Source organism: Mixophyes fleayi, chromosome 2 (genome assembly GCF_038048845.1).
Source record: "Mixophyes fleayi isolate aMixFle1 chromosome 2, aMixFle1.hap1, whole genome shotgun sequence".
In the NCBI taxonomy this organism is placed as follows: domain Eukaryota; kingdom Metazoa; phylum Chordata; class Amphibia; order Anura; family Limnodynastidae; genus Mixophyes; species Mixophyes fleayi.
Window position 1 is genome coordinate 131,848,194 of NC_134403.1, and position 27,986 is coordinate 131,876,179.

The window sequence follows — 27,986 nt, forward strand, 5'->3', positions numbered from 1 at the left end:
ATAGATGTTATTTATTTTCAGTTGGATGCATCATTTTTATTTTAGACTGTTAGGGCCCAATACATAGTACTATGCTGCACAAGTTGCAAAGACTTAAGCTTTATTTTATAGGTTGCAAAATCATATATTGATAGAGGATATTAAAAGCATCAATGAATGAAAGCAAAAGTTTCATTTACATTGAAAAGGAAACTCTACGTTCATGGTGTTTTCACTTTTAGGGGTTAACTGTGCAAAATCGGCCCTAAGAGTCTAGTTTGAAAATATAAGTCTTACCCTATCGGTAAGTGCTTGTTATATACACTCCCAAGTAGCGCATGTATATACCACTTAAATCACTCTGTTCCTGCCATCTATGGTGGGCCGGCCATAGTGATTCCCCTGTCTACTGGTCAGCCACCTCCGTTGTATTGTCTGGTTTGAACAGAGTAACACGAATATACATGAATAGTAGTGGACAAACTAGATGCAACATGTGCAGACAAGATGTGCCAGTCAGTCTACATCTGTCGTGAACTTTCAATATGTCTGTGTTTCTATGCTTAAATGTTTCCTTTGCATGGTAAACAAAAGCTTCCTATACTCAGGCATATCTGGTGAGCCAGTTTGGTTGTTTTTCAGAGAGTCCTAAAGCTAGGTACACACTACAAGAAAATTTTAACAATTAACGATTTACCAACGACAGGCAAAAAGAAAAAAGTCCAGATCAGCATGCCGATTGAAGTGTACACACTATTAACGATTTACCGTCAGGTCTGTGCTCTTCATCTGGTCCAAGAGCAGTGCAATCGTTTAGAAAATTGCATGAAACTGAGCCCGAGAGCTATCTGTCAATCGCCATATCATCCCTTTACTCCATTACAAGAACATATAGGAGTTTGTTTAAAAACCCAGCCTCCTATAAAACATTCATCAAACAGGCTGGAATTCCAATATACATGAATATTTTATTAACCCCTCTGTGACCACTCTCACTGCTCCCTCCATTCTCTCCTAACACCCCCCACCCCCGTAACTGTATTTCCATATCCCTCACTCTCACCTATGCCCTTTCTCTCACTGCTCCCTCCGTTCCCCCCCCCCCCCATAACTCCGCTCCAGTAATGCAACAGGTAAAAACAAAAATCAGGATTCCGAAGTTAAACAAAATATGTTTAATGTTTTATTTGCCAAATATACTTCAACGATTTTGAGCACCTGGCTTAACAAAACCAGCATGACCACTAATTCCAATGTATGCACATAGAGGGCAAATATCTGCATCGGAAATGCCCGTCTTTGTATTGCTCAAATATTGTATCCGGTGCGTATATTTGTTCTTTCAATATATTTGTTTATCTTATGCTAAAATGTCAATATTCTCTGCATTCTCATATTTTACATAATGAATATAGTATGTTTTAATCCTACCAAAAAATGGAAAGTGCCAAAAAATAATATAATGAATGCGATGATGACTAATCTACTCATTAGCAGCATGTTTTTATATGACATGATTTCAGTAAGTGAACTATGTATCCAAGACGAGTGTTCACAAGTATTATTCAGCCATATTAGCTCAAAACAAGAAGTTCGTTTCCAAATCACAATCAGAGCAGCAGAGCTTCAGTTTTTTGTAATATACAATGCACTCCTATGAGCCTTCCTAAATATTAGCATGCCTATGTACTGTATCCATACTATTTGCATTTAATAATTCATAAAAATAATAAAGTATGAATCATTCGTTATTATCGCATATAATTTTTTATCCACTTGGAACATATGACAGCCTGGTGAGGTTGGATGCTGAGGTGCCACTTTGTTTTCCTTCTCATATTGGGAATGGAAAATGACAGTCAGCTTTCTGTATGAGAGGACGAATCTGAGCGTCACCAGAGCCCCGTCTGAGTGCAGTGACAGGGCAAGTGCAGATGCTGAATGAATGAATAAAAGGACATGGGTGACGGCTGCTGTCACCCATGATGGCAGCTGGAGTGAGTGGAGAGGTCAGGACGTAACAGCTGCGCCTGCGTCTGAAGGACACACACTGAGATGACAATGGACCCCTGGACACCAGTGACAGGTGAGTGCTACTTCATACTTTTAGCCAAATTGTCGGTCCAATTCTGCGCAGAGTGCATACACACTGCAGAATTAGAATGACATTGTTTCGTCGTTGGACGAGATTTTCAAGCAAGTTTGAAAATCTCGATCAACGATTTCATGTGCTTTGGAACGATAATAGTTCATTGTTCCAGGGTACACACTACTATGATATTGGGAAAATCATTCGTTTATAGTCTGATTGGCCCAATAATCTGCTGAAAACAGTGTAGTGTGTACCCAGCTTAATATGTGATCAAAATCCGATATGACATCACCAGGCAGAAAGAATACAATGACCTCCCCTGGCATGTGTGTGATGTTCTTGGCCAACCAAAGTAATAAACACTAGTGACACATTGTGATCTTGACTTTCAGCTGAAATATCAGGGGCCACAATGAGGACCCAAATGGGGATGAATGATGTTAAACGCTGGGTTTGCATTTTCACTACAGCACTTACCATTAGGAGTTAACCTTTTTCACAGGAGCTTTAAAGTATCCAATAGAATTTTGCGGGGTGGAGTTAGGAAGTCTTTAAAAGCATAGGGTCAAGGAAAAGTTCCCTCTCTTTTTTCCGGATTGCCCTCCCTCCTTAAGTATATTGTAGATTGATTCAATCACCTCATGTGTTCTTTATTAACATGTTTTCTCTCCTAATATAAACGAGGCACAGTTTGCAGGAAATCAGTGCAGCCAGCGGTCTAATACATGGGGGCAAGTGTTATGTTGGCCACAGTAGTCTTCCTCCTTCGCTCCTGTCTCTTCAGGGTCACTTGTGCAGGTATGCCTCTGAGGCCAGAGGGGACGGAGTCTTTCTGACTCTTTAAAGTAGCGCTGGGGTTCCGGGCTGGCAGGCCACCCCAAATTCTTGTTTGGTATTGACTGGTAGCTGTTACTACATCTGCTTTTGTTGCCACCATTTTTGTTTATAGTAATTAAAACTGTGATCTTAGGGTGTTAAAAGTTTGTGTGTGTCATTATTTCAGATCGTCTGGTTTGAGCTGAAAAGAAATAGCTCAGATGAAACAGAGAATTTTGTCTGATGCTAGGGTGGGATGTCAGCAATACCTTGTTTTGCTTCATTTATGTAATATAGTGATCAAATATATTTTTTAGCAACAAACTATATAACCCATTCTGTCATGCAGTATGTGGACTTGTATTTATAGAACATCTTATACATAGGCAAACCGAGGTTTTTTTTTCTAGTGCCTGGAAACCCCCCTCCAAGCCTGGGGCACTATATAATTGAGGTGGTTTGACCCTGCTCCCACTTCTCACGGCTCTGCTTGAAAAGGGAGAGCTATGTGCACCTAACAGTAGTGCACGCAGCATTGCCCATGTATATTATAGGGATAGGAAAAGTTGAAGAGCAGCCAAGCACTGTCAAATATTATAACCATGCCCCCATGCATGCTGGCCACGCCCACTGGTGGCGTGGTGTGGCAACCCCCCTCTACAAATCCTGCGTTTACCCCTGTTATAGAGCATCAGGAGAGATAGAGAACAATCCTACACCAGAGTGACAGTTCACCAAAGTGACAGTTTCAGTGTCCAAATTGGCCAATCACACAGGTGGCCAAATTGGAGGAGATCAACCTGTGTGGCTGCTGCAGATGTGTGCAGGATCACTTGTGGCTTCATTGTTGAAACATACATCACTATCAAAACTAAAATAACAGGCAACAGATGTATCCATGCCAGGTTCTGTCATCATAGTCCAAGGGGTATATTTATTAAACTGTGGGTTTGAAAAAGTGGAGGTGTTGCCTATAGCAACCAATCAGATTCTAGCTGTCATTTTGTAGAATGTACTAAATAAATGATAACTAGAATCTGATTGGTTGCTATAGGCAACATCTCGACTTTTTCAAACCCGCAGTTTCGTAAATATACCTCCAAATCTGTAAATATTATTTTAACATAATACATAATAGGCAGTTGCATTTTTAGCATACCATAGTCGGTCATTATATACTGATATTCCATGTTACAACATGTGTGTCTGATAAATATAGCAACAAAGGAAAAATCTCAGAAAAAAACTCGAATCACAAGTACTTCCATAGGAAAAAATATTTTATTTTTTTAAGAACAAATTCAGTTTGAAACAGACGTGGAATGTGAAATTTCAGAGTTTTCTTGTCTGAGAGGGAACGGACTGAAGGGCTAAATACAATGTGAAACTAAAGCAAAAGTTGTAAACCTAGGAAAGGCTAGTTCGTTTCTTAAAAAAAGGAAACAAATATTTATAAACTCAGGCATAATACTGTGTTACTTACAAAATTGGACAAAAATTATTTTAAATAAATATTCATGGTACACAATTACGGCACATATATGCAGCAATTTGGCAACCTTTTTTACCTTTTCTTTTCTTATTACAGTGCAAAGGGAAATGACACTGCCTTTAAACAAGCGGTAGCTAAATACATAGCAAAAATTCAATTTTATACAAAACATTTTGCTTAGACTTTGTAAAAAAATCCAACATTGCTCTATGTACACAATCTGGTTAAGAAAATCCATTTTCTGTCTTTTTTTTTCCAAGTGTAATTTTTTTTTCTATATTAATATTTAAAAAGGTGAATAAGGCTACGGACACACCCCAAATCCAGATACATTTCTCAACATATTTACAGCATCTTCACTTTGACATATTGGTGCAAATTCCTAAGTCAGGTGAGGATCACATGACCTCACAAGCAAGGCATTTACAGAAAAAAAAATACGTTCCAAACCTGAACCAACTTCTAAACAAAAGGGAACAGTTTGAAGATTGTCATCCGGCGTCAGACACTAAATAGACACAAAAATAAAACGGTTTGACACTGCAGGTTGTTGCATTTGTTACCAAGATTTTCACAGCTTTAATCAGAAGAAGGACACTGCCTAGGATGGTAAAATCAAAACAAATCATTTAAGTCCCTTCCTATAGCACAGAGAATGGCAAAAAAACAAACAAGGTAATTCCAAGGAAAGGGTCCTATAAACTTAGTGCACCCAAGTATGTTACGTTAGGGTGCTAAACAATTACATGCATCACACTGGAGTCGTTAACCCAAAAAATATCATGTGTTGTAAATGCTAAGGAATAATTGCCATCTCTCATTTATTTAACTGAACGCACAACTATTCCTTCATGCCAACATCATTTTCAGGTTCGAGAAAAAAGGGAGAGCACTCAATCCTGTGACAGTTCATCGTTGCAGGTGCTCCACAGAGACTCCAGAACCTTAAAACGCTGTTACTAATTTTTTTTTCTTTCCAATTCAGAGAGCAAAGTGTTACCATAGAAACAGGACTGTGTTGATGATATCTGTTTTGCATAGCACATAAATGTAAGAAGAAGGAAAAAAAAATGACAGAAGGAACCAGGGAAGGAGGGATGGCAAGAAAAACAAAGGTAGGAGGGAAAAAATAGGTATTGCTCTCTGTAACCTGCTAAAGTCTAGTAACATTGTTGAATTAAGGCAAAAGGAAATTCTAACACAGAAAATGACTGACAAAACATCTTCTCATCTTTGTTACACGTATGATGTAGTAAGACTGATTTCCTGCTTTTTGGGCTGGAACTTCCTAGTCTGCTCTTGTGTAAGACGCCTTCAGAGGGCTTTGTTATTTTTCCTTTTTCTCATTATTGTTATTTTTGGAATCTAGTTGCTTTTCTTCCCCCCAGAAGCAGCGTCTGATTCTATTCCGTAATGTCAACAGTTAAGGCTATTTAACTGCTGCAAAATGGATTTCACATCTTCTGGCGGGGCAAGCTGTGCAATATTAAATTATATATTAGTAAAATCTTTTTACTATATATCCCCTGTGTGCTATACACCTATTAAATAAGTCATTTTTTTTTTATTCTTCCCTGCTCCTCATACTAATAATTTATTTTATACCTAAGAAGTGAAACATGTTTGCCATATGTGCTTTACTTTGAAACAGAGCACCGGAGAAATGTCGTGTCAGCTACGATACCGATGCTACGTGGCTCTGGACAGTGTGACCACAAAGAAAACGTGTCCAATGATTTATTTTATAAGGACCAGATAACATGGCTTCATCAAATACATGTCAATGAGAGAAGAGTAACAGTTACTATTTTCGCGAACTCGTGGCATATCTGCTCTTCTATGACCTCTGGTTCTAGATTCACAGGTCACGTGTGGCTTTCTGCTGTTATCTAGAAAGCTTTTCGTAGCTGAGGAATAATATGGTCAGTATAGCACCTGAGTCTGCTTATATATTAAGTCACGACAGACTAGGAGTTTCATACAACATTCTCTTATTGCCTTTATCGCCAACAGTCTTGCCTCATAATGACTTATTATTGTCCTTCTCTACCTGCTTATGAATTGGTCTGAAAATACTTCTTTGTTTTTACTCATAGTGAAGGTTTTCTGGAATTCCACACACTGCTACTAGATAGTGCTACTAGACAGAAAGCCTTCTATTGCGGTCTTACTCCACTGCATGTCATTCGCCGCACAAAACCTAATGTATCAAAGTGCTTTGCTGCCTATGTAGGTCTCTGTCCTAGGCTTGATCTCAGTGGCAGCAGCATTTAAATCAGCTCTTTATCCTATGGGCTCCTGGACTTGCTGACAGTCTAACTTCTGGCTGGAAGGATCTCTATTAGCAAATACAATTTCCATAATATATTACCCATTCGAGTGTGACTGCTGTAGAATGGATGGAGAAAGAGTCCACAAAGGTTAATGTTCCATTAGTGATAAAGGAGGTGGAGTGAGAGGAAATCTTATGTGAAGGATAGAGCCAACCTAGACAACAGACAAATATGAAACAGTGAAGGACTAAAAAAAGCAGGAAATGCAGTTTTGTGTTTTCTTTTCACTCTTAGACGCACACGCTTCTGACAAATCCAGTATGCATTGAAAAATCTAGTTGATATTAAATCAGGACATTGCATTTAAAGATAAATATTCTAAAGCATGTTTAAAATGCCTAAGATGAATAATGTCCTTGAATCTGTCTATATTAAACTGTTTTTTTTATATATGCTTGGATGCCTGGCAAACATGGCTTAGAGGAGGGTGAACATGACCAGGGTATAGCTATCAGAATGGGTACTTTGTTATAAAGTCTTCCAGCTTGCAGTGAACACTTTCAAAGGAACCATCAGATCCCATAAACTGTGCAGCTTAACAAGGCTTTCTCTGAAGGAAGGTTTTCTCTTGTGCCTGTTCCCCTATGCAAGTCCATGTTTATGCATAAGGGATCACCAAAAAACCCCATCAGGAAGCAACAGACCTTAACTTGTCCTTAGTATTGTCAAAAGGTACCACCACATTCCTCAAACCTTGTAGTAAATATTTGCTGGACTCTGTGGTGGCATTTCTTGCACAATGTAAACAGGATGTCCGTAATCTCCGCTGACCTTTTCATAATGGGGGCAGAAAACACTGTCTGCAGTCCTTAGAGGGATGATAATGTCACTTGGCTCTGAACCATTATTATTGCCACCGCGCTTTGGTGTGGCTAATGTACTAAGGGACAAAGTTGTCGTATGCTGAGGTGAATGCTTTCTGTGTCGTCTTCTGTATTTCAACAAAAGCACCACCAGAGTAATTATAATGACGATGAAGATGATGCACCCTGAAGCAATCCCAGCAAATAAGGCCACTTCGGATCCTATGATACTTGAATGTCCAGCATTTTTGCCATCTGTGCTAGAACCTTTAGGGAAGAAAAAAAAAAGCAAAATGTTACAAACCACGACAAAACCATAACACAAGTGTATTATTTTATTTGGCCAAGGTTAATATTCTGAATCCTCAGCAGTATATGTAGTATGAACTGGCTCATAGCTGAACTTTGACAACATAATTACCATCATAGGCAGCTAAATGCAAACCCAAGAGAGTAAATGATCAATATTAAACAAGACTCTGTGTCTCATAATCTTATTTCCATACTAATGTTCAACCACATTGTTTATGCTATGGACATCCATCAATAAAGACAGCTAAGCTTTAGATACGCCTTTTCTTATAGAAATTGCTGGATGTCCTGTGACTAGTGCAGAACAGCGTTTCCCAGAAGAATTCCCACTAACTGTACCAAGCATATCTTATTGTGTTTCTCAAAAAATGCTGATTAACCTTTATAGCGCCTGGGGGAACTGCAGCAACGTTCCCTTATTATGATACGAGTTATATCTTTTACTAGTGCAGATGTCTGCAATGTAATGTCATTTCATGTATGGTTCAGTGCAGAATAAGGATCTATCTACACTCATGAAATCTGAAGTTAATTTGGGCAACACGGTAGAAATATTAATGATTCAGCTTATGTATTACACAATTAACTAAACAAATGACTGCACATCTGGCAAGCAGTAAAACGTGTCACACTGAACAGTCTGATATTTTGTGCTCTCAGCACATTACGAATTAATTAGAATAATAAGCACATATAACATAATGAGCACACAATGGGGAACATTATGGATGAACACATGGCTGACGGCTCCTCCCATTTTCACATGTTATCGGATATGTTACAATTAGTCACAACAGTCTCACACACAAGGCATGCTCCAGAAGTTACAATTTATTACAATTTTCAGACTAGCAAATAGCAATGAGCCAGAAAATGTCATTATATAATAATGGTGCTCTAACGGTTAACCCATAAGGGTTAGCCTGTCTCCACAAATAAAGGTATCATGGATATGAATATTTATGGGGAAACCATTAATAATAATAATAATAATAATAATAATAATAATAATAATATTATTATTATTATTAAATTCATGACCCACAACCAACAAAAGAGGAATCTCTTATATTCCTAATTCAGCTATACAAAAATTCAACAGTTTCAGTGTTATCAAATATAGTAACTGTCACTCTCATTCTGGGGCCGTGTGACATTCCTGTCTCAAAAATTGACATTAAAAGGCTGCCCATCACAAAAGTGACCTCTTGCTGTGCCGATTGTTGAGTGCACAGTCGAGTGGTCCTGTGATATGAACAAGACACAGACATTCAGAATAATCTGACATTGTATCCAGAGTATGCCTCAGATATGTATTATCGATATATTAGTAGCAAACTAAATATCACACGGCCGGCAGACTAAAAAACTGCAGATATTAAAAACAAAGAGAATGATACCTACTTTTAGGGCCATTGACAAATGGACTAGTGGTTGAACTCTTCCCATTGGTACCAGACTCATGATCTGGACGCCTTGTTGGACTTGCATCCCAGTTGGTACCTGGAGAGTCAGGATCTACAAGGAAACATAATTAGCTTCATTATATTGTGTACGTAGAACACATATCAAAGTATGTAAAGGTCTTAAGTAAGACCACTGAGCTATAAGACAGTAACAGACAATCTTTTATGTATGTGCTTAGAGAAGAGTGAAGTTTTCCATTTAAGAAACCACATAAGTTATTTTAGAGATAAAAAATGGTAAGACCATGTGCAGAAACTATAGGGATTCTCGCAGTTGGCAAGCAAAGCTCTGCAGATGACATTTCAATTTAACAGAGTGAGTTGATTGACTACAACTACACGCTCTAATTAGAAATATTATTCATTCTTGACACATAAGTTATCTATATGTGAAAACACAAAGAAACCTGTACAGATTATATGATAGATAATATGTCTTTTAAAACAAGTTAGAGAAATTAATTTACACTGTTTACGCAAAACATTTTTTAAATTGTATCACTTCACGGTATTGTTAAGTATTACATGGAAAAAATGTGCCCTAAACACAACGGGTGAGTCCTGTAGGAGCCTCGCGCAAGGTTCCTCCATGGGATGTTTTGGGGTTAAAATATTTGCTTATTTTTGTTTGCATCTTATGAGAGATAAAAAAAAAAGGTAAAGATTTTTGTGTCATAAATGCCAGTACAGCATGCATTACCCTCTTGTGTTTAATTGAATCAGACCCTTAGGGCCTGAGTCATTAAGGAAAGTAAAGCATAAAATAAAGGAGTAACTTTGCACCTGGGCAAAACCATGGTGCATTGGAGGGGGAGGTAAACTTAAAATGTGGGAACAGATTTATAGTTAGGATAGGGCATGTCCTAGATCAACATTAAATGTTAGTGTAAAAATAAAGTTTTCAAGTATTTGTGTGCTACATGACAAAAAAAACTCAGTATTTTCTTTATGTGCAAAATAATAAACTAATTTGCACCCCTTGCATTGTAACATGTTTTTTTTGCCCAGGATCAAATTTACTCCTTTTTTGCCTTGCTCTCCTTAATCATTTAGGCCCTTCAAGTTTCTATCAATCTATGATTAGAAACCTAGACGGAGAGTAGAGGGTAAAATAGCTACACATACTACATAAATCAAATTTTGTGTCTAAACAGGACAGAGATATATTTTACCAGTTACACTTTTGCTGTGCCATTATTGTAATGTTTTTGCAAATTCACATTTTGTGGAATTTATAGTTTAGGAATTGATCTGGGGCGATGAAGGTCACAGCCCACTGTGTGCTATGGTTGGGTTAGGATTAGCAACACTGAAGGTCAAATTCAACACGTGCAAGATTTCACGTCTACACGCAGAATGAGGCAAGTATTCTGCGGAAGTTTTTAAAATTTAGTTCATCTCTATTGGAGAGATCTGAAAAATCAGTAAATAACATTGTTACCCGTTAGCCTTTTATATTTAGCAAATTAGCAGATACATTTTTGATATTATAAACAGTATATAACGAGAGGTCTTGCATTATAAGGGAACTTTATAAGAGAGGCAACAGTTCTTAAACAACAAAACTATGTATGTATTTTTATTATGTTACTTAATCAACACAACATTCCCACTGAGAAGCCAAAATTGGGCAAAGCTGTAGCAAGGTTTAATTATATCCTAATTAGGCTATTATGGGAGGAGTACACTGGAAATAATCATCATATCTTCTGTGTCAGAGACAAAACCATCTGCTGAGGTAGGTGGAAGATAGTTCACAACTAATGCTTGTATGTGTCATGAAGAATCCAATGGAGTCTACTTTTAAAAACGCTGATATTATTTCCACCACGAGACGCATTATAATTGTTACAGTGCAATTATGCAACATGTGTATTACATATGTGTCCAGTTTTACATGGCCAACATATCAACCAATATACTTTTGAGGTGCCAAAAAGCTCAAAGAACTTATGATGATAGATAGAAATGGTACCATATGGGAAACTTTCGTCCAATCAAAATAAAGGAATTTATTCCAATTGCCATCATTATGAAACAAAGAACACTATCATTTAAAGCTATGCTGCAACATAAATATTATTCAAAATTAATCCAGTATTATTTTTCTGTCATGGAGACAGATTAAGTGAAATTTAGCAGCGGTTTTCTTACCTTGCCCAACTTTCATGAGGATCTTCATGGCTTTAGTTACACAGACTCCTCCTTCTTGGTTATCCACACCCTCTACTGAGCCATTAGACGTAGCTGAGGAACAAGACCAGTCTTTAGAACACACTCTATATTCTATACAATACACAGACATACAGATTTTACAGTCCACTGGTAACTAATTACAATATTTGAGCCCAGAGCCACAAAACGCTCTAAATTTTAATCTGGGGGCTTTGAAGGCTTCCCCCTGGGGCTCTGCTGATTTAAAGTATTTTCCCACATCAATGCCATTTATTATGCTGTATAAATACGACCAGGAAATTACATGGACGGTGTAATGTATCAGTTAATTGTTGTCATTAACAATAGTTAGCTGCTTCTTGTCAAACCAATCTCACATTTCATCATATGATATTGTTTTCAAAATTCCTTATAGGATAGATGAGTATGAATGACAGCATGTGGTGGGTTTCTAAGCCTGCAAAGGAGTTTATTATACTTGAAAGGACTTTTAGAAAATTGAAGACTGTTTGCCAACATCCACATTTTTTTTTTTTTAAACTGAATTCTGTGCCAAGAGATCTTGGTCCAGGAGAAGGCCACCGGGATATTTGGGATATACACGTAAAATGTTTCTTTTTGTACCCATTTAAATATTAGGCTTCAGAAGGATTATGATATTCTATAAACTTGATATCACCACAAATTTATATCTGATAATTGTATTGTCTGTTTAAAAACTGTAACTTGCATTGTGTCTCAAACAATGTCCTAGTTCTGAAGGAAGAACCTATACTGCATCCACTAATTGTCCAGACACTTGGTTAATGTATTGTATGAGTCGAGAACCATGTTACCACCCATCCATCTATTGTACACAACCCACTGCCTCTCACAATACTGATAAATCTCTCTTTAACTTGTCCATATATGTGTAACATAGTATGCATTATAACCAGATTGCATAGGTTTCTCTTTATCCTACTTTATTTCATTTACACCCTGGCATTCCAATGCTCTCCTGCGGTGTTTCTTTGTAAAATCATGTCGCCAAACCTATTTTTATGCTGAAGGAGAAAAAAAATGCGATAGTAATCTAATCTATGAGTACATCTGACAGCGTGACACTAGAACACAAGGCTCACAAAATAATGGAGACATCGTTGTTTTTTTTTAGCGGAAGCAAAAATCAATAGCAAGCAGCAGTACTAGACATAAATCAAATGTGTCTGTGATAAAACTGTTTTTTTTTCCAACCTATTTGTCGACGCACAGGCCAGCAAGATAGAGGAAAAATAGGTACGGAGAAACTAAAAGCTGAGCTGTCGCTAGGCTGAAGCAGGTTTTTTTTTTGTTTTGTTTTTAATTGTAATGAAAGCTGCAGGGTGCCCTGTTCTTTGTCAGCCACAAAATGTATTTACTATTGAATAGATTCTTGCATCTTCTGCCAGTCTGTCACTCACGTCTAATATTTTAACAGCCTGTCAGGCTAAGAAATGTACGGTGGAGGAGGAGTTCATGTAACGCCACATTTTGCAACAAAATGGAACATACCTGTAGAATCGTTGATTATAGAAGCGTCAGGATCTAGTTCAAGCTAGAAGCTTCACATAATAGAATGCCAACATAAATCTGTCTCAAACCAGCTATTCTCTATAATAAGAACTATGGAGCTATAAAAACGTAGTTCACAAAAAACGGTTTCATAATCGTTATGCATAGTATATGCTATTGTTAATGTTATACTAAATTTGGGGGGGGGGGGGGGGGTTAGTTTAATATTACATTAGATGAAGGCCTTTGTGTCATGTAATTTTGCATGTCACAGTCTTTTTGCCTCATCTCTTCGAGGTTCCTAAAATAGCTTTGGGCACCGCAAAGCTCATCTACGAAATGAAGTGTTATCTGGTAGCATAGCAAAAGGCCAAAGCCACATTACATCCTTAATTAAAACTGACTGCTTGTAACAACCTCTATAGGGAAATTCAGAACACCAGCAATTTGGATGAATTCCTTTGCTTCCTATTCAAGGCACAAAAAAAAGGCTTTTTATTAAGCAAACACATGAAATGACTTGCAAGCCTTTCTGATATTGAAGGGGTATTCTCTGTGACCATTTTGTATTCTAAGCAGATGACAATGACATTTAAAGCAGACCCTCTACAACGAATAGCAAAATCACCATAGAAACTACCAAAGAGGACAACTATCATCTTTTAATATCATTAATATAAATTATCAAAAATTAAACAGAAACATTTTACAGGTTTTTTTTTATATGTTTGGGCAATGTGAAATTATAGTGTTTTTTATTGTGTTTATCAAAACTGTATATATATTTCGTATCCATATAAACAAGGTAAACGAAGCAATCACCATAAGGCTTAAGTGAAGGCCAGGTTCAGACTGGCTATTAAAATGACCAGTGTATAAAACAGTGGGGACCTCATTTAGAGTCGGACGCAAAGTCCCACTCTTAATACCCTATCAAGCTGGGACCAGTTCCTGTAGCTAGCTAACGCTTGCGCCACCTAATTCCTGCCGCACAGCTTTAGCCCTGTTTTGACGTGTGTTGCGTCTGCGCCTCACTGCGACTAGGATGTATTTACATGGCCACGCCTTCACAATTCTGTGTTCCTCCCATTCTCTCGTAGTGATCCGCAACCTGTCGCAAGTGTTAATTGCGTCCAAGATGCAGGCGGATTTGGTGCTTTCTGCACATGCGTGGTAGTGTTTTTTTGCTGGATGCGCCTAAAACGGACTTTGCGTCCGACTCTAAATGAGGTTCTAGGTCTCAATAATCAGTCTGGTCTTATAACATGTTTGACGTAAGAAACTCTTGGGAAACAGACCACATATTGTATATGTTGTGTAACTGTGCATTTGGAGTCAGATATTAATGGAACATTTAACGCTTTATCACTTCCATTAGTTCTTGGAAGACCAATGTTGGAGAAGCCTGGTAAATATTATCATATTTTGAAAGACTATAAAAGACAAGTCACATATGGTGATGTGGACGACATAGGGAGGGCCCTGAGGTTTGAAATCTGGTAGCAGTTATAAGTCAGTAGGTTTATTAAGTGTTTCAATTAAGGTAATGAGAGGTAATATGGTTTTGAGGGGTCCATTGAAGGAGTCAGGATATATGATGAGTATGTAGGAGAAAAATCCAATGTTCCCAGTATTTTATTATGCAGTGAGAATCCTTTAGAAGTATTACATGATCCTCTGCTGCAGTTAATGGGTTTTGTTTTCAATTCAGATGTTTGTTAAATGCTTAAAAAAAAATTGTCACAAAGCTCATTTAAAGCTAAAATGAACCAGTCATTTGTGCTACAGCAGATTACCCAGACACACAGCGATGATATACGTCAGAATGAAATGATTCTGGATAGCAACCACATTAATACACCAAAAGCAAATATTTCACAGTATTATTTTTTTTTTTCTCTCATTCAGAAAGGCTTTAATAGCATTGCCTCTTAAAAAGAAATTTGTGTTTAAGTTACAATGGATGGGTTTTTTTTGGCTCCATAATAAAATCACAACATTAATTTCCTGCTATTTAAAAAGGAATTAATATTCCAAATTCTTTGTTTTTACAAATTCTATAGCCAAAAAACGTAAAAAAGCTGAGGCAAAATGCTGGAAATGGAATGTGCAATTTATAACGCCTGGGGCTGAAAGCTGTTCCTACTTTAAGAGCATTTGCTCCAATTATTTTATCATTTGCTCTTGGCTTTTGTTGTCCTAGGAACAAAGTGCTACTGAATTTTTTATTTATAAAGCATGGTGCGAATGTTAACACAATCTCAAATTTGAATCCCTGTACTTTTTAATAAATGTAATATCTCCTAATGTTCTGATACAGATTACATTTTAAAAACCACATGATGACATTAATATGAAATAAGTGTGTTACTTTTGTACAAGATAGAATGTTTTCCGCTTTAGCTCACGGTTTGTGTCTGGATCACTATGTCCTATACAAAACCAGTGGAAAGAAAACCCTTGGCATACCGGCAGTTGCTGATCTTTGATGATGCCTGACCAGTAAAAGGCTTTGAAGTGTAGTTTATTAACAATTTTTACTCATTCCTGACCTACTTGTCCACCTCAGGCCAAAAACAAAAGTTAATCAAATATGCGATTGGACCTGATGTGTGAGCTGCTCATCTGTCTAATTAAATTGTGATTTGATTGGGCAGGACATAAACCTGGTTGGCCTTTGGCCACATCAGCTGACCAAACTGAATGAAGCACTTTTGTAATATTGTTGTTTGGTTCTTTGTTCAAATATGGCCAGATTTGAACTATTTTGTATGTGTCACAGTTCTGATTGTATGTGACATGTCCTGTGTAGATCCAAAACATTAAAATAAAGTAAAACTTGGGGGTATATTTACTAAACTGCGGGTTTGAAAAAGTGGAAAGGTTGCCTATAGCAACCACATTCTAGTTATCATTTATTTAGTACATACTACAAAATGGCAGCTAGAATTTGAAATACCCCTTGGTCATTGTAATAATGAAGTCCCAGGAGTTCTTTCTTTCACCTTTTCTTTCTCCACATTGATGCAAGCCTCTTAACATTTAGTATCCCGAAAGCAAGACAAAATAATCGCCGTCCTCATTCTGTTTAAACTCCACCCATCAATGGATTGATTTGGTTAAAACTCCACCCATTTTATGTTAAGCACCACCCCTTTTTCAGTCCGCAAAATCGGGAGTCTCGTCAAAAAATCAGCACAGTTGGGAGGTATGTTAATGGTTGTAACCACCTAAAAAGCAACCGGTCATTTTATCAGTGTGTATGTATTATGGTTTATTGGTGTCATTATACCTTAAAGCTTAGTTGTTTGGATATCATCTATATGTAGGTATGATAGGGCTGAGCGCTCTCTGTGGTTTAACAATGTGAATGGTCATACTTGGTCAATTATTGATTTATTAGAAATACGTACAAGGGCTCATTGACATAGCTCGAGGACAGGGCTGCAAAAATAGTGCGGCATGAATACCCATTGTTCTCTATGGCACAACACCTTTGCTGTCCACAAGAAAGAAATTGGAGCTGATATTTTCTTGAAGCAAGCACTGAGCATGTGTACAAGCCATAAGTTTCATCTGATATTGTCAGTTTATTTATCTGTCTTTCTTTCTATCTCTTCTGTGTAGTGTTTGAAATGCTAACTCAAAATGAAAAGATACTGAATCAGCAGCTAAAACAGAAGCAGCAGGCGCAATCTGTTTCTGGCTATGATTTTATATAGTCCCCATGGAAGGGAAGTAATATTACATTTTAATATGTCTTCATTTGATCGTTATTATGCTGCCTCCCAGGAGATTAAGCTGCTGCATAGATCTTGGCTGATTTTGGCCCATCAAGACAGTAACATTGCACTAATCATATAGAGCACTGAGCTGGCTGGATTTCTGCTTCTACATATACTTTCATTGATGAAGGTTGGAAAAAAAATAATAACAACTAAAATCCATCTCTTGAACTTGGTCGCTGCATTGTAGACAGTTTCAGATGAAGTATCTGTTTTCTAATTACTGTCTATAATGTAGTCTCTTATATTCTGTTCACGCTATGTGGTGATTTAATCATAATGTGAGATGAATTACCTGGGAGTTTTAAAGCCTAGTTAAACGAATATTCATTTCTCCAGTCATATCCGTTTGGGCTTTGCAAGAGACAAAGGCAGGCGTAATCAACATCCCTAGACTCAGTAAAAAAAAAAAATCTATTCTACTCAGTAAAACAGAAAAAAAGTAAAAGCCTTTAGAGTCAAGCATTAATAAGAAGCAATCCTTATTGCAAGCTGTACTTGATCTAATGTCCGCTTCACAGGATTATCAAGCTCACAGCTCTCTTATCAAAGAAAATCCTTTGGCGGCAAGACCATGCAAGCACGCTCTGGCTGTTTTCATTTGTCTGCCAGTCTCCTAGTGTATACTGCTGGATTTTCTTATTTTTTTTAATTAGTAACCTTTGTGGCTTGTCCAGTGCAGAATACATGCCTGATGTGACAAGCTAGCTTCATGAGTTAATGCAATGTCACTGTGTCATTAACTTGATGATCCACTGATAATCCCAGCTGCTATATTTGTGCACAGTTAACTCCTCTAATACCAAAGACCATGAAAACAAGAGACACGGAACATTGCCCATTGTTAGTAAAATGTTACTCTAAGTGACCGTAGCTAACGTAGAAGTCATGATGGACGAAAGCAATATTAGAATGCAGGTTTTAGACAAAGACATACAGGGCCTCATTTAGAGTCGGACGCAAGGTCCGTTTTAGGAGCATCGACCACAAAACCACTATCATGCATGTGCAGCAAGCACCATATCCACCTGCATCTTGGACGCAATTTACACTTGCGACAGCTTGCAGCTTAGTACGAGGGAAAGGTCGGAACGCGGAATTGTGAAGGCATGAACTTGAATAATATAGACACAGGGGGTGTGACCCCGCAGGTAAATCCTGGATGCAGGCGCAACACATGTCAAAGAAGGGCTAAAACTAAGCAGCAAAAATTAGGTGGCGCAAGTAGTTAGCTAGCTGCAGGAACTGCTCGCCGTTCGGTAGGAACGCAACTGGGGCTGCATGCCACTCGTAATACCCTACCCTGCGGCACACTCCCACTCCTCCACGTCTTACACGCACATTGCGACCGACTCTAAATGAGGTCCACAAAGTGCTGGGAGTACAGGGAGCAAGATCTTTAGGTCCGCAGGTTACACAGTGCTAAACAAACTGAACAGCCACAGAGAGCTGCAGAGATGGAGGAAAACATAAACGTAAAGGGTGGTGCTGTATAAATAATAATATAGCCAAACCATCTAAAAATATTACAGTGTAGATGTAATAACACACTATGAAGCATATTTGGTTTGCAAATTGGGTTTGTAATAGCCACTAAAAAATCTTCACAGCCAAATACTGCTAATTAAAATTTCATCTCATGAAACCAGACCACTAGGTTGCCTTATTGAGACATTTTATTTACATATATATATATATATAAAAATAAAATATAATGTGTTTAACATGAACAATCAATGTAATGTCTAGATGATGAAAGGTAAATTGCAGAGGTAAAGGACTAATGACATGAGGAAAACAAATGCATTTATTTTCCATCAGTTCTAAAAGAAATGAAAGAAGGCCATCAATTTACAATCAAACAAATATCTGTAGGTTATAATCTAAAGACCAGGAATACATTAGCGTTTGTTAGCTTTACTCAAGAGAAATTTCCCTTTTAAAGTAAGGCAGACTAAAATCCCATTCAATTAGGCAAATGTAATACTACAAAATCATAAAGTGAAAGCCTGTTTTGGTTTTCCAGCACAGGGAATGTACTACTCTTCCAATGTAGACATTGGGCTGGTCATCATGCAGTGATATATGTATATAGCTTGTATGATATAAAAAGTTACTTATGTCACCTGTGGCTGGTTACAAGGATATGTAAAGTCTCTTCAACTATTTAAATATTTTGACCAGTGTGTGATTGTATGGACAGGAAACCTTAGCAATACAACTTATAACCTCATATTATTATTTACGGCCTAGAGACAAACTTTTATTTTGCATTTCATTCTTTTATTTTAATTTTACTTTTATTTTAGAATGCCAAAGATTTTAAATAGTAATACAATGACATTTTGAACACAATTATACTCAGGGCTAGATTTACATAGCTGCAGGTTTGAAAAAGTGGGGATGTTGCTTATAGCAACCAATCAGATTGTAGCTGTCATTTTGTAGAAAGTACTAAATAAATGAAAGCTAGAATCTGATTGGTTGCTATAGGCAACATCCCCACTTTTTCAAACCTGCAGCTTAGTAAATCTAGCCCTCAGTCTTCTATTTTGACATGGAAGGGGGAAATACCCCTTTCTTTAATGCTTTTAAAAAAAGGAAAAAAAAAGTCAAGTCTCTTCACATCAAGTATGATTCTTGTGTCAAGACAAAGCATAGTAGGAATCTTATGCATATTCCATAGTGAAACCTTACATTCACTCTCATTAGTTGTAATTTGAGCTAATTTAGACCATTTTTGGAGAGTAAAGCAAAAACAAAAAAGTTAAGAGAAACAAAAGAAAACACGAGCAACATTATAATTTTTTCTCCTGCACTGGCCTCTCAGTAGCTATCAGGAACACTTTAAACCTGAGTGTCTTGATTTAATGAGCACAGATTTCACAGACCACAGCTGTCTTTGTAAAGAACAGTTCATTGCCATCCTTGCCGATAGCAAAGAAAGAGAAAGAGTGACAAGGACACAAGTACCTTCCCAGGCCAGAGCCCAGTATGCCTGCATTTTCTCAAGAAGATCAAATAGTGCTTGCAGTAATAAATTGTCTCTCTCCTGCTCTAATGACATTGGAGGGAGGTGTTTCCCTATTTAACAGCAAAAAATATTCAGCAGAGATTGGAGGTTTAGGAAGGAGTGTCCTGTTGCCATAGTAATCTAATGGTTTACTCCGTTGAAATCTAAGTGGTTCCTCAGTTCATAATATATAATTAAATGTGTCTGCTCTAAGTATCCTTAATAATAAAGTAAAATAGATTTTTTTTAAAAAAAAAAACTAAAAAACATGAGAATGCAAAATATATAATAACTAAATAGGCATACTACATAAATAAAAAAAACTGTTTAGATGTAGACCTTGAAACCCAACTAAATTATTGTTAAAAAAAATATGACTTTATTGCCCAACTATGGCTATGATAAGACCTGATAAGACTCCACAGAGCATTCTAAGCAATTTCAGATTGGCAAAACTAATTTAGAATGTATATTTACTTTTATGTGCTTGGCCTTTCTAGAGTAAGATTGGAGAGCTTGTATTAAAATGATGGGAATAACATTAAAAAGGAGCAATTAGCAGTGATTTGTAAAAGAGTAAAACTAGAGGACTGTGAAAGAAGCAGACAACAACTGTAAGGCACAAAGGTTTGAAAAGACTGAAAAATAATTAACAGGTTTACATACTGTATGTAACAGGCAACATGGTGTCAGTGTTTTGTAATGCATACAGGACTGCAGGGTAAATGCTTTAACCCATTCCCTGCCATAGTGGACCACACAGCACTGCAATTACTGTAATTAAACCATTAAAATATTTTGGCATAAAAACCATGCTCTCCACAAATCAGTTTCAATTGATCAGCTGAATTCCCTGGCTAACAAAGGGTCATGGTACAGGGAAGACACACACACTTGCTCTACTGGCACTAATTGCATGCAATGATATTAATGACCCAGTAATTGCGTTACAAGTGGCACTGAAGTGGAAAACATCATTTTGAGGCAGAGTTCATCTCTTAGTGGTGAGATTTTACCACTGACTGAGTTAATGCCAACTGACAGTTTGGAATATAACACTGCCGTTTAGAAAACATTCCACTCTCATTGTATAATAGCTCCGATGGACGCGATGCCATTTACTTTGACGGAGGACAGCCTAGTGGTAAACCCAATAAATGCCACTATTAGACTTTGCCCTGATGATGAACCTCATTCCTTCATGGTGAGCTGCTTCATAAAACAGACAATCTACTGCAATTTCCTACATGCTTGGGCTAATTAAAAATAACTTTACCTCATGGTTTTACATCAAAGCAGTTGAAAATGTGAATTACAGAGTAACATAAAACAGTCCTATCTAGGATAGGCAAAACAACAACTGGTAAGCTCTAGTAAAAAATTCACATCAGAAAACTATACTGCAGCTGTAGTGCTACCATCTAAAGTGGTTTGCATATACTGAAGAATGAACATAGGTCTCTTACATTTATTGTTTTAGAAGTACAACTTTAATGTCTCCTGCTGTAGTAAGTCTGATTTTTAACGTGTATCTGCAACCTACACACAATGGTTGCAGGCATTTTATTGGTAGAACTAATATGCCAGACAGTGCAGCCTAGTTTTAAGAACCGGTGACATTCCTGAGGCACAAGGCACTATGGGATTCATGCCTAATTGAGGTCATTAGTTCCTAGTCAATTGATAGGCTGAATTTTGGTGCATCCAACAAGATGGCCGCTTCCACAGTATGTAAGTGACAGGTACAGGTTAATATGATAATCTGTCAGTATTGCAAAAGTAATTTCATTGAATATGAATAAAAGACATTATGTTAGCAGCTCAAAACCCTATTAAAAGATTTGGGTGGTATGCGATGGTAAATCCCAACAGACCGTGACTCCATTAAAACCCGTAAGGCTACCAAGACTTTAATTTCTATCAAAGTGAATAATGCATCAATGTTAAACTCCAGTCTCACTGAAAGAAAATGGACATGATAAAATACTCTATTAGAGTAGTACATTCCTTCTAAAGCAGTAATTCTGGCTTTTATGTAAACCATTTAATGGAAAAGATTCCTGGCTATGTGAAATCACTTAGTGTTATACCCACACATTTCTTTTTTTCCCTTGCTATACAGACCTTACAGTATGTATGGGATGGTTATAGATCAGTGTTGGCTAACCTGTGACACTCCAGGTGTTGTGAAACTACAAGTCCCAGCATGCTTCGCCAATATAAAGCAGCTTATTGCTGGAAGAGTATGCTAGTTCCAGCATACCCTTACTGTACCCAGATTACAGTAATGATTGGACGAAGCCAGCATATTATCACAGTAGTTTAAAATAATAGCATTACTGTAAATATCTGGCAAAAGGCAAGCATTATGCAAAGGTACAATTTCCCTAGTCACATGTTCAATGTTTCTCCAAATAAAAAATATTTCAAATTTCATTTTTACCAGCGTTTCAAATGTTTCCAGTGGTTTTCTACTTGAGCTATCAACGGCTGTAAATTATATGTCACTTTTCTAAGGAGCTCTAAAAAGAATAGTTACAATTGTGTGTTCTGTATGAGCTGATTTTTTGACTCAGGAGTGATCATTTTCACATGGGAGCAGCAGCACCAGCTTCCATTCTGTGTTAGCCCTTAAGACATTGTTTTGGATACCTGTAATTGTGTCAGCAAACTATGCGAACTGATCTGAAAACTACATTGTAGTCTGGGGATGCCTAGTGTGAGAAACTCTTTGTCTATGTTCCCCCATTCATTACATGCTAAGAATTCTCAGAAATGTGTGCTACTTAATGATGAGGTTTATTACCTCTCTGTAAATTAAATACACATTTAGGACCTTATTTAGAGTCGGATGCAAAGTCGGTTTTAGGCGCATCGACCACAAAAAACACTATCACGCATGTGCAACAAACACCATATCCGCCTGCATCTTGGATGCAATTTACACTTGTGACAGCTTGCGGTTTACGACGAGGGAAAGGGCGGAATGTGGAATTGTGAAGTTGTGACCCTGTAAGTAAATCCTAGACGCAACAAGGCGCAGACGCAACACATGTCAAAAAAGGGCTAAGGGTGTGCAGCAGGAATTAGGTGGCGCAAGTATTTAGCTAGCTGCAGGAACTGCTCGCAGCTCAATGGGGTATTAAGAGTGGGACGCAACTGGGGTTGCTTGCCACTCGTAGTACCCTACCAAGCTTTGGCACACTCCCACTCCTACACTTCTTAAACTGACTTTGTGTCCGACTGTAAATGAGGTCCTTAGTGTATTCAGCAAAGTTCGTAAGATAGTAGCAAGTTTCAGCATTTATTCAAATGAAGTACTAGTTTCTGTAATAAGGCCACCACACATTGACTAACAGAGCTCATCTGAGTTGTAGTCGTACAAAGATGATATCCCACCATAGAGCATAAGCAGCTTCTCAGGACAAAGGTGGTGTAATAAAATATTTAGTAGCCTGTATCCAGCCTACAAGCACAAGATGTACACTTATGTGATGTTGTATGAATAAAATGTACCCAAGATGACTGCATTCCACATTAGGTCAACTCATGCAACTGGTTAAGGAATTAGATTGTTTGCACTGAGGCAAGAGGGCAATTAATTAAGAGGGTTAGCTGAAATTGGAAGAAAGAAAAGATAGGACAAAACATTTAGGCAAAGCTACATATTTGAGTTTATCCCTGTCAGAATAAATGATCATCTCAGTGTAAGCTGAACTAATGAGGTCCGCATGCAAGCCGGAGATTTTTAGTCGAATGTTTCCCAAGGCACTTCTTTACCCACTTCACAGGTCATAAAAGATGTTAGAAAGCCGAAAAATGATTATATTTCATGATAGTCTGGGCAGTACTTTCAGAAAGGTTAGCAACTGGGCTTTGAGGTCTGAGGTAATGAAAGTGTGTTTCTTGGTTTTCAGGCTTTGATCAGTTCTCAACCTGCAACCCATTTAATACAGCTAAAAAGCAGGGGACATTAGACGCTTTTCATTCCTACTCTAATTCAAGCTCCTGAAGGAGATTTTGATACCCCACCTATTTAAGTAGACCTATATATCAGCTCCAGTAGCTTTTATTCTCTGTATCTGCCACAATGTTAATCTATTTTCAATATGACAACACTTTGATTTCTAGAAAGGGGATTTAGCTGATATATTCCAATACTTATTGTCTGTCTCAGATCAGGTTACCAGTGGACATTAAAAGACATTTAACCAGTAAAAGATACATCTAATGCTGCACATAGCAACTATTCATACAGTACAATTTGACATAAGAAATAAATAAAAAAATACGTACATATGATGTAGTAGTCCTTGTTTCTCTGGAATTCCAGTCCCCAGAGATTCGGACTGAACTCTTGAAACTTGATGGTGAATTTCACGTCTTGGTCCGGCTTAGCGCAATTCAGCAAAGGTGTTTTGTTTTTTATTGTACAGCTATCTGCTTGCTCCTTTTCCACCAGGTAGACTTTATAATATTCGTATTGGGCAGTAGATTTGGAGTCCACTTTGGGGCATATAATATCAAGTTTATCTCCTATTTGTGGATACAGTATCAGCCCTTGTCCAGGAAGGAATCTAAAATAAAAAAAAAAGTGAAATAAAAGTAAGTAAACCAGAAAGCACTACTACGAAAAAATAGCCAGCAAAGTATTTATAAGGTAGCTTGTGATTGGACCCCCTGCACACAAGTCACTCTCACCACAATTTAAAGGCGGTGAGCTTAAAAGGACACTGGGAAGTAAGGCTGTATGTAGCAGTCACCAGGACTCCGTCTAGGAGTTGGGGAACTTTAGTAAAACCTTTTTTTGTAGGTGGTAATGCAGCTTTAAAGAGAAAAATTCACGCATTTAACATGTGTCACCTTCACGGCTCTATTAATAAACAGGCTGAGGATGAAGTCTCTGAATTCATGTATCTATTTCAAAGCTGTAGATTCATCTCCTTAACGCACGGACTGCCATTATCAGCAAAACTGTACATGACTCAAGAGTGCTCCAAGAAAAGCATAAGACTTTATATAGCATCCAAACCAAAATAGAAAATATATTGGTATGTCTAGTGGCTATAAACTGCTATTTCTGATGTTATAAACATGTTTCTGTTGACATGATAAAGTAGCTAAAATAACCATAACAAAACAACCAGCCCCAAAACAGAACAGAAACCTGAATATAAGCCTAGTTCAAGCTGGTTTTACAATACTGCAGGCCTGGCCAACCTGTGGATCTCCAGGTGTTGTGAAACTACATGTCCCAGCATGCTTTGCCAGTAGATAGCCAGCTGATAGGCTGCTGACATGCTGTGGCTCACAACACTTGGAGGGCCACAGGTTGACCAGGCCTGCAATATTGGAATACTGCTTTCCCTTTAAATAGAGAGCCTGTATGTTAATGTTACATAATAGGCAGACCTTACCCAAGTAAAGGAAGCCTAAACGAACACTTAAGTATTTTGGTCACGGTATGCCATACTACGGTATCTACATATCTAGCTTAACCTCTCCGTTTATTGCTTGCGGCAGAATGCCTGTGGGAAATTGAAACAAGAGCTTTCTAATCAACATCCTTTGCGGAGTAGAAACATTAAACACCACACTTAGAAATCCCAACTCATTTGTAAGCAGCTAAGCCTGAAGGCTCATTAAAATATTAAAGACGAAGAACAAAGACTTTAGCCAGCAATCCCTTCCTAGTAAGACTCAAGAAGGCCACCAGGTAAGTTTATTAATTGCTAAATCAATTCTCATGTCTGCCGAAAGGCATCACATTTGGCCTAGCAACTGAATGTCAAGCTCCAGATTATTTGATCTTCTAACTTCATACTAGCTGCTTTTGTTGGTTAACATTATGGATAATCAAAGCCATGGAAGAGCATTGCTTATTTCCCTGCAGCTATTACCTCTATCACACAGCTATCGTAACATTTATCTTGGTGCCAGAGTTAACAAGGATGCTGCAGCCCCTGTCAACTTACCAATGCCCACATGAAAGTTGTGCAGGGTGCCAACAATTAAACTAACATTAAATAAAGAGCCAGACATCATCGTGTGTCATCGGGTACTGGCACATTCTTCTATACACTCATATCTAACTTGGATTTAATACAGCTATAACGTATCATTCACAATGTACAGCTAATGACGTCTGACAGTGTCGCTTTGAAAAATATACCAGCTTCATCATACCTATTCAGTTTGCCAGGCCAATACGAAACGTTTGTAAGAAATTTAAAGAGATGAACACAAGATGCAATAAATGTACTGTATATGGGATGTAAACTATTCCAATATCAAATATACAGCAATTTAATGAGTCAAACCAGCACAACTGAAACCAATGTTCAAAGTATAAACCCAATTCTTCAAACAGCGGGATGATTTACAAAATACATTTAGAAATCTACTGGGCCAGTGTGATATCTGTCACAGTACAAGTAATCAGTGCACAGTAATTAGTTGCTTTTGCTCGTTATTCTTGATAAATGATGCTTTCTACACTGGATGAGGGCCAGCTCTTGACCTATGACACTGCTACACACTTTAGTACTTCAAATCGGCAACCCTCAATTCTTAAGAGGCTGGCGATGGCTTTGCAAAGAGGGGTTTTCTACACTATGGGGATCCTTTTTTGTTCCGTTCAGCATTTCCACATTTGTCATCTTTTATTTTCACGGCATGCTGCGGGAGAAAATAACTCAGCGTTGCTTATTCATAAAATGACAACAAACGAAACATGGGTGGGGTTAGGGCACTCCTGTCTGGTGACAAATGTTACACATTTTACAGGGAGCAGATTCACAATTGTTTATACGCTAAAACAATAGAAGCATTAGATGACAACAACTATGACTATGAAAATAAAATAAAAAAAATAGAAATATATTAAAAACAAACATTTTGATTTTATTTGCACTCTGACCTCAAACAATATGCACATTCTAATCTAGATACATTAATGTAAATGTTCTTATTCGAACACAGTGCATGTAAAACAGAGCATTGCATTTGTCATGACAACAAATCTGTTTTTATGAAATAAGCTGGTAATTAAATACATGCAAAAAAATTCTTGCTCGTTTCAGTTGCAGCGATTCTCCACATGTGAATAGTTCCACTGGCTTGCTATCACAGATGGCTCGTACATATTTTACACGCACAATGACCACCCAATGTTATATGTAGTTTGGAAAGAATATGTTTTTAAGTTAACAACATTTTATCTATAGGTTTATTTTTTTTGTAGGTGGTGGTGTTTTGCCATTTAAAACTACCGGTACTTTCATGAAATATTTTACTCTGACGAAGCAGGAGAGCTCAAAGTACAAAGTTAGAAAGCAAACCAGTTGAGCGAGTATTTCTATTGCATGTCCCAGCACAGTTTTGTGTAGTCTGGAGGTAGTACAGTACAATTGAATACTTTTTTATTTGCTGAATAGCAGTTCATACCGACATAGTTCTTACCCTTGGTGATCCAATGTTCAGTTTTACAAGGAAACTGCTCAGCTGTGTGTAGTTTTACTCAATTCTTAATCAATTCCCCACCTCTGTCCCACAAATACTATCAATGGAACAATACTGACATTTCATACCACACTGCTAATGTCATTTCTTTATTATACTGTTTTGAGTTTAAAAATATTGGTGAGAGATCTATACTTTACAAATATATTTGAATAATATTCTGAGAATCCTAGTAGACTGTTTCCAGCAATGAGCAATGTACCTGTCGTCTCCACTGTTGATGCAGCATTTTGTGGTTTTAATCGATACTCAGCCAATGGTTGCAATAGAAGCCTATCCCAACATATAGTCTACAAGTGATTACAGGTTCTGACCTGGCCTTTGCTCAATTTGCCAAAGGAGGGAGGGAAGGAACACAAAGCCTGTTAGTCTCCTGCAATGCTCTTCCCACAGGACAGAATGGCTAATGACATCTTCAGATAGCTTTAATTGTTGGGGTCAAGCTCTGAAACTCAGAGCATTATATATAGTGCATTTTTGCAGTCCCCAAAAACTTCTATGTGGACTGCTACTGCTATCGAATATGCTGTGAACTGGGATCCTCTAATAATAAATAGGCACGGAACTTTAATATGTGGCAAAAAATGCAGTTTTCGGTTGGGGGATTTACAGGGGGAAAAAAGCTCTTCGGAAGTTCATAAAAAGGCCCCTGAGTGAGTAAAGGAC

General features: G+C 37.6%; 1 protein-coding gene across 1 annotated transcript in view; it reads right to left on the reverse strand.

Annotated features, from left to right (window-relative positions):
• Positions 1 to 4,149: 4,149 nt before the first annotated feature.
• Positions 4,150 to 27,986, reverse strand: part of EFNB2 (ephrin B2) — a 39,047-nt gene continuing 15,210 nt past the window's right edge. Inside the window, exons 2-5 of the mRNA XM_075199986.1 lie at positions 24,096 to 24,376; positions 11,448 to 11,540; positions 9,232 to 9,345; positions 4,150 to 7,782 (exon numbers count right to left, since the gene is read on the reverse strand). Coding sequence (XP_075056087.1) covers positions 7,400 to 7,782; positions 9,232 to 9,345; positions 11,448 to 11,540; positions 24,096 to 24,376 — 871 coding nt within the window. The 3' untranslated portion in view covers positions 4,150 to 7,399. The remainder of the gene's footprint in view (positions 7,783 to 9,231; positions 9,346 to 11,447; positions 11,541 to 24,095; positions 24,377 to 27,986) is intronic.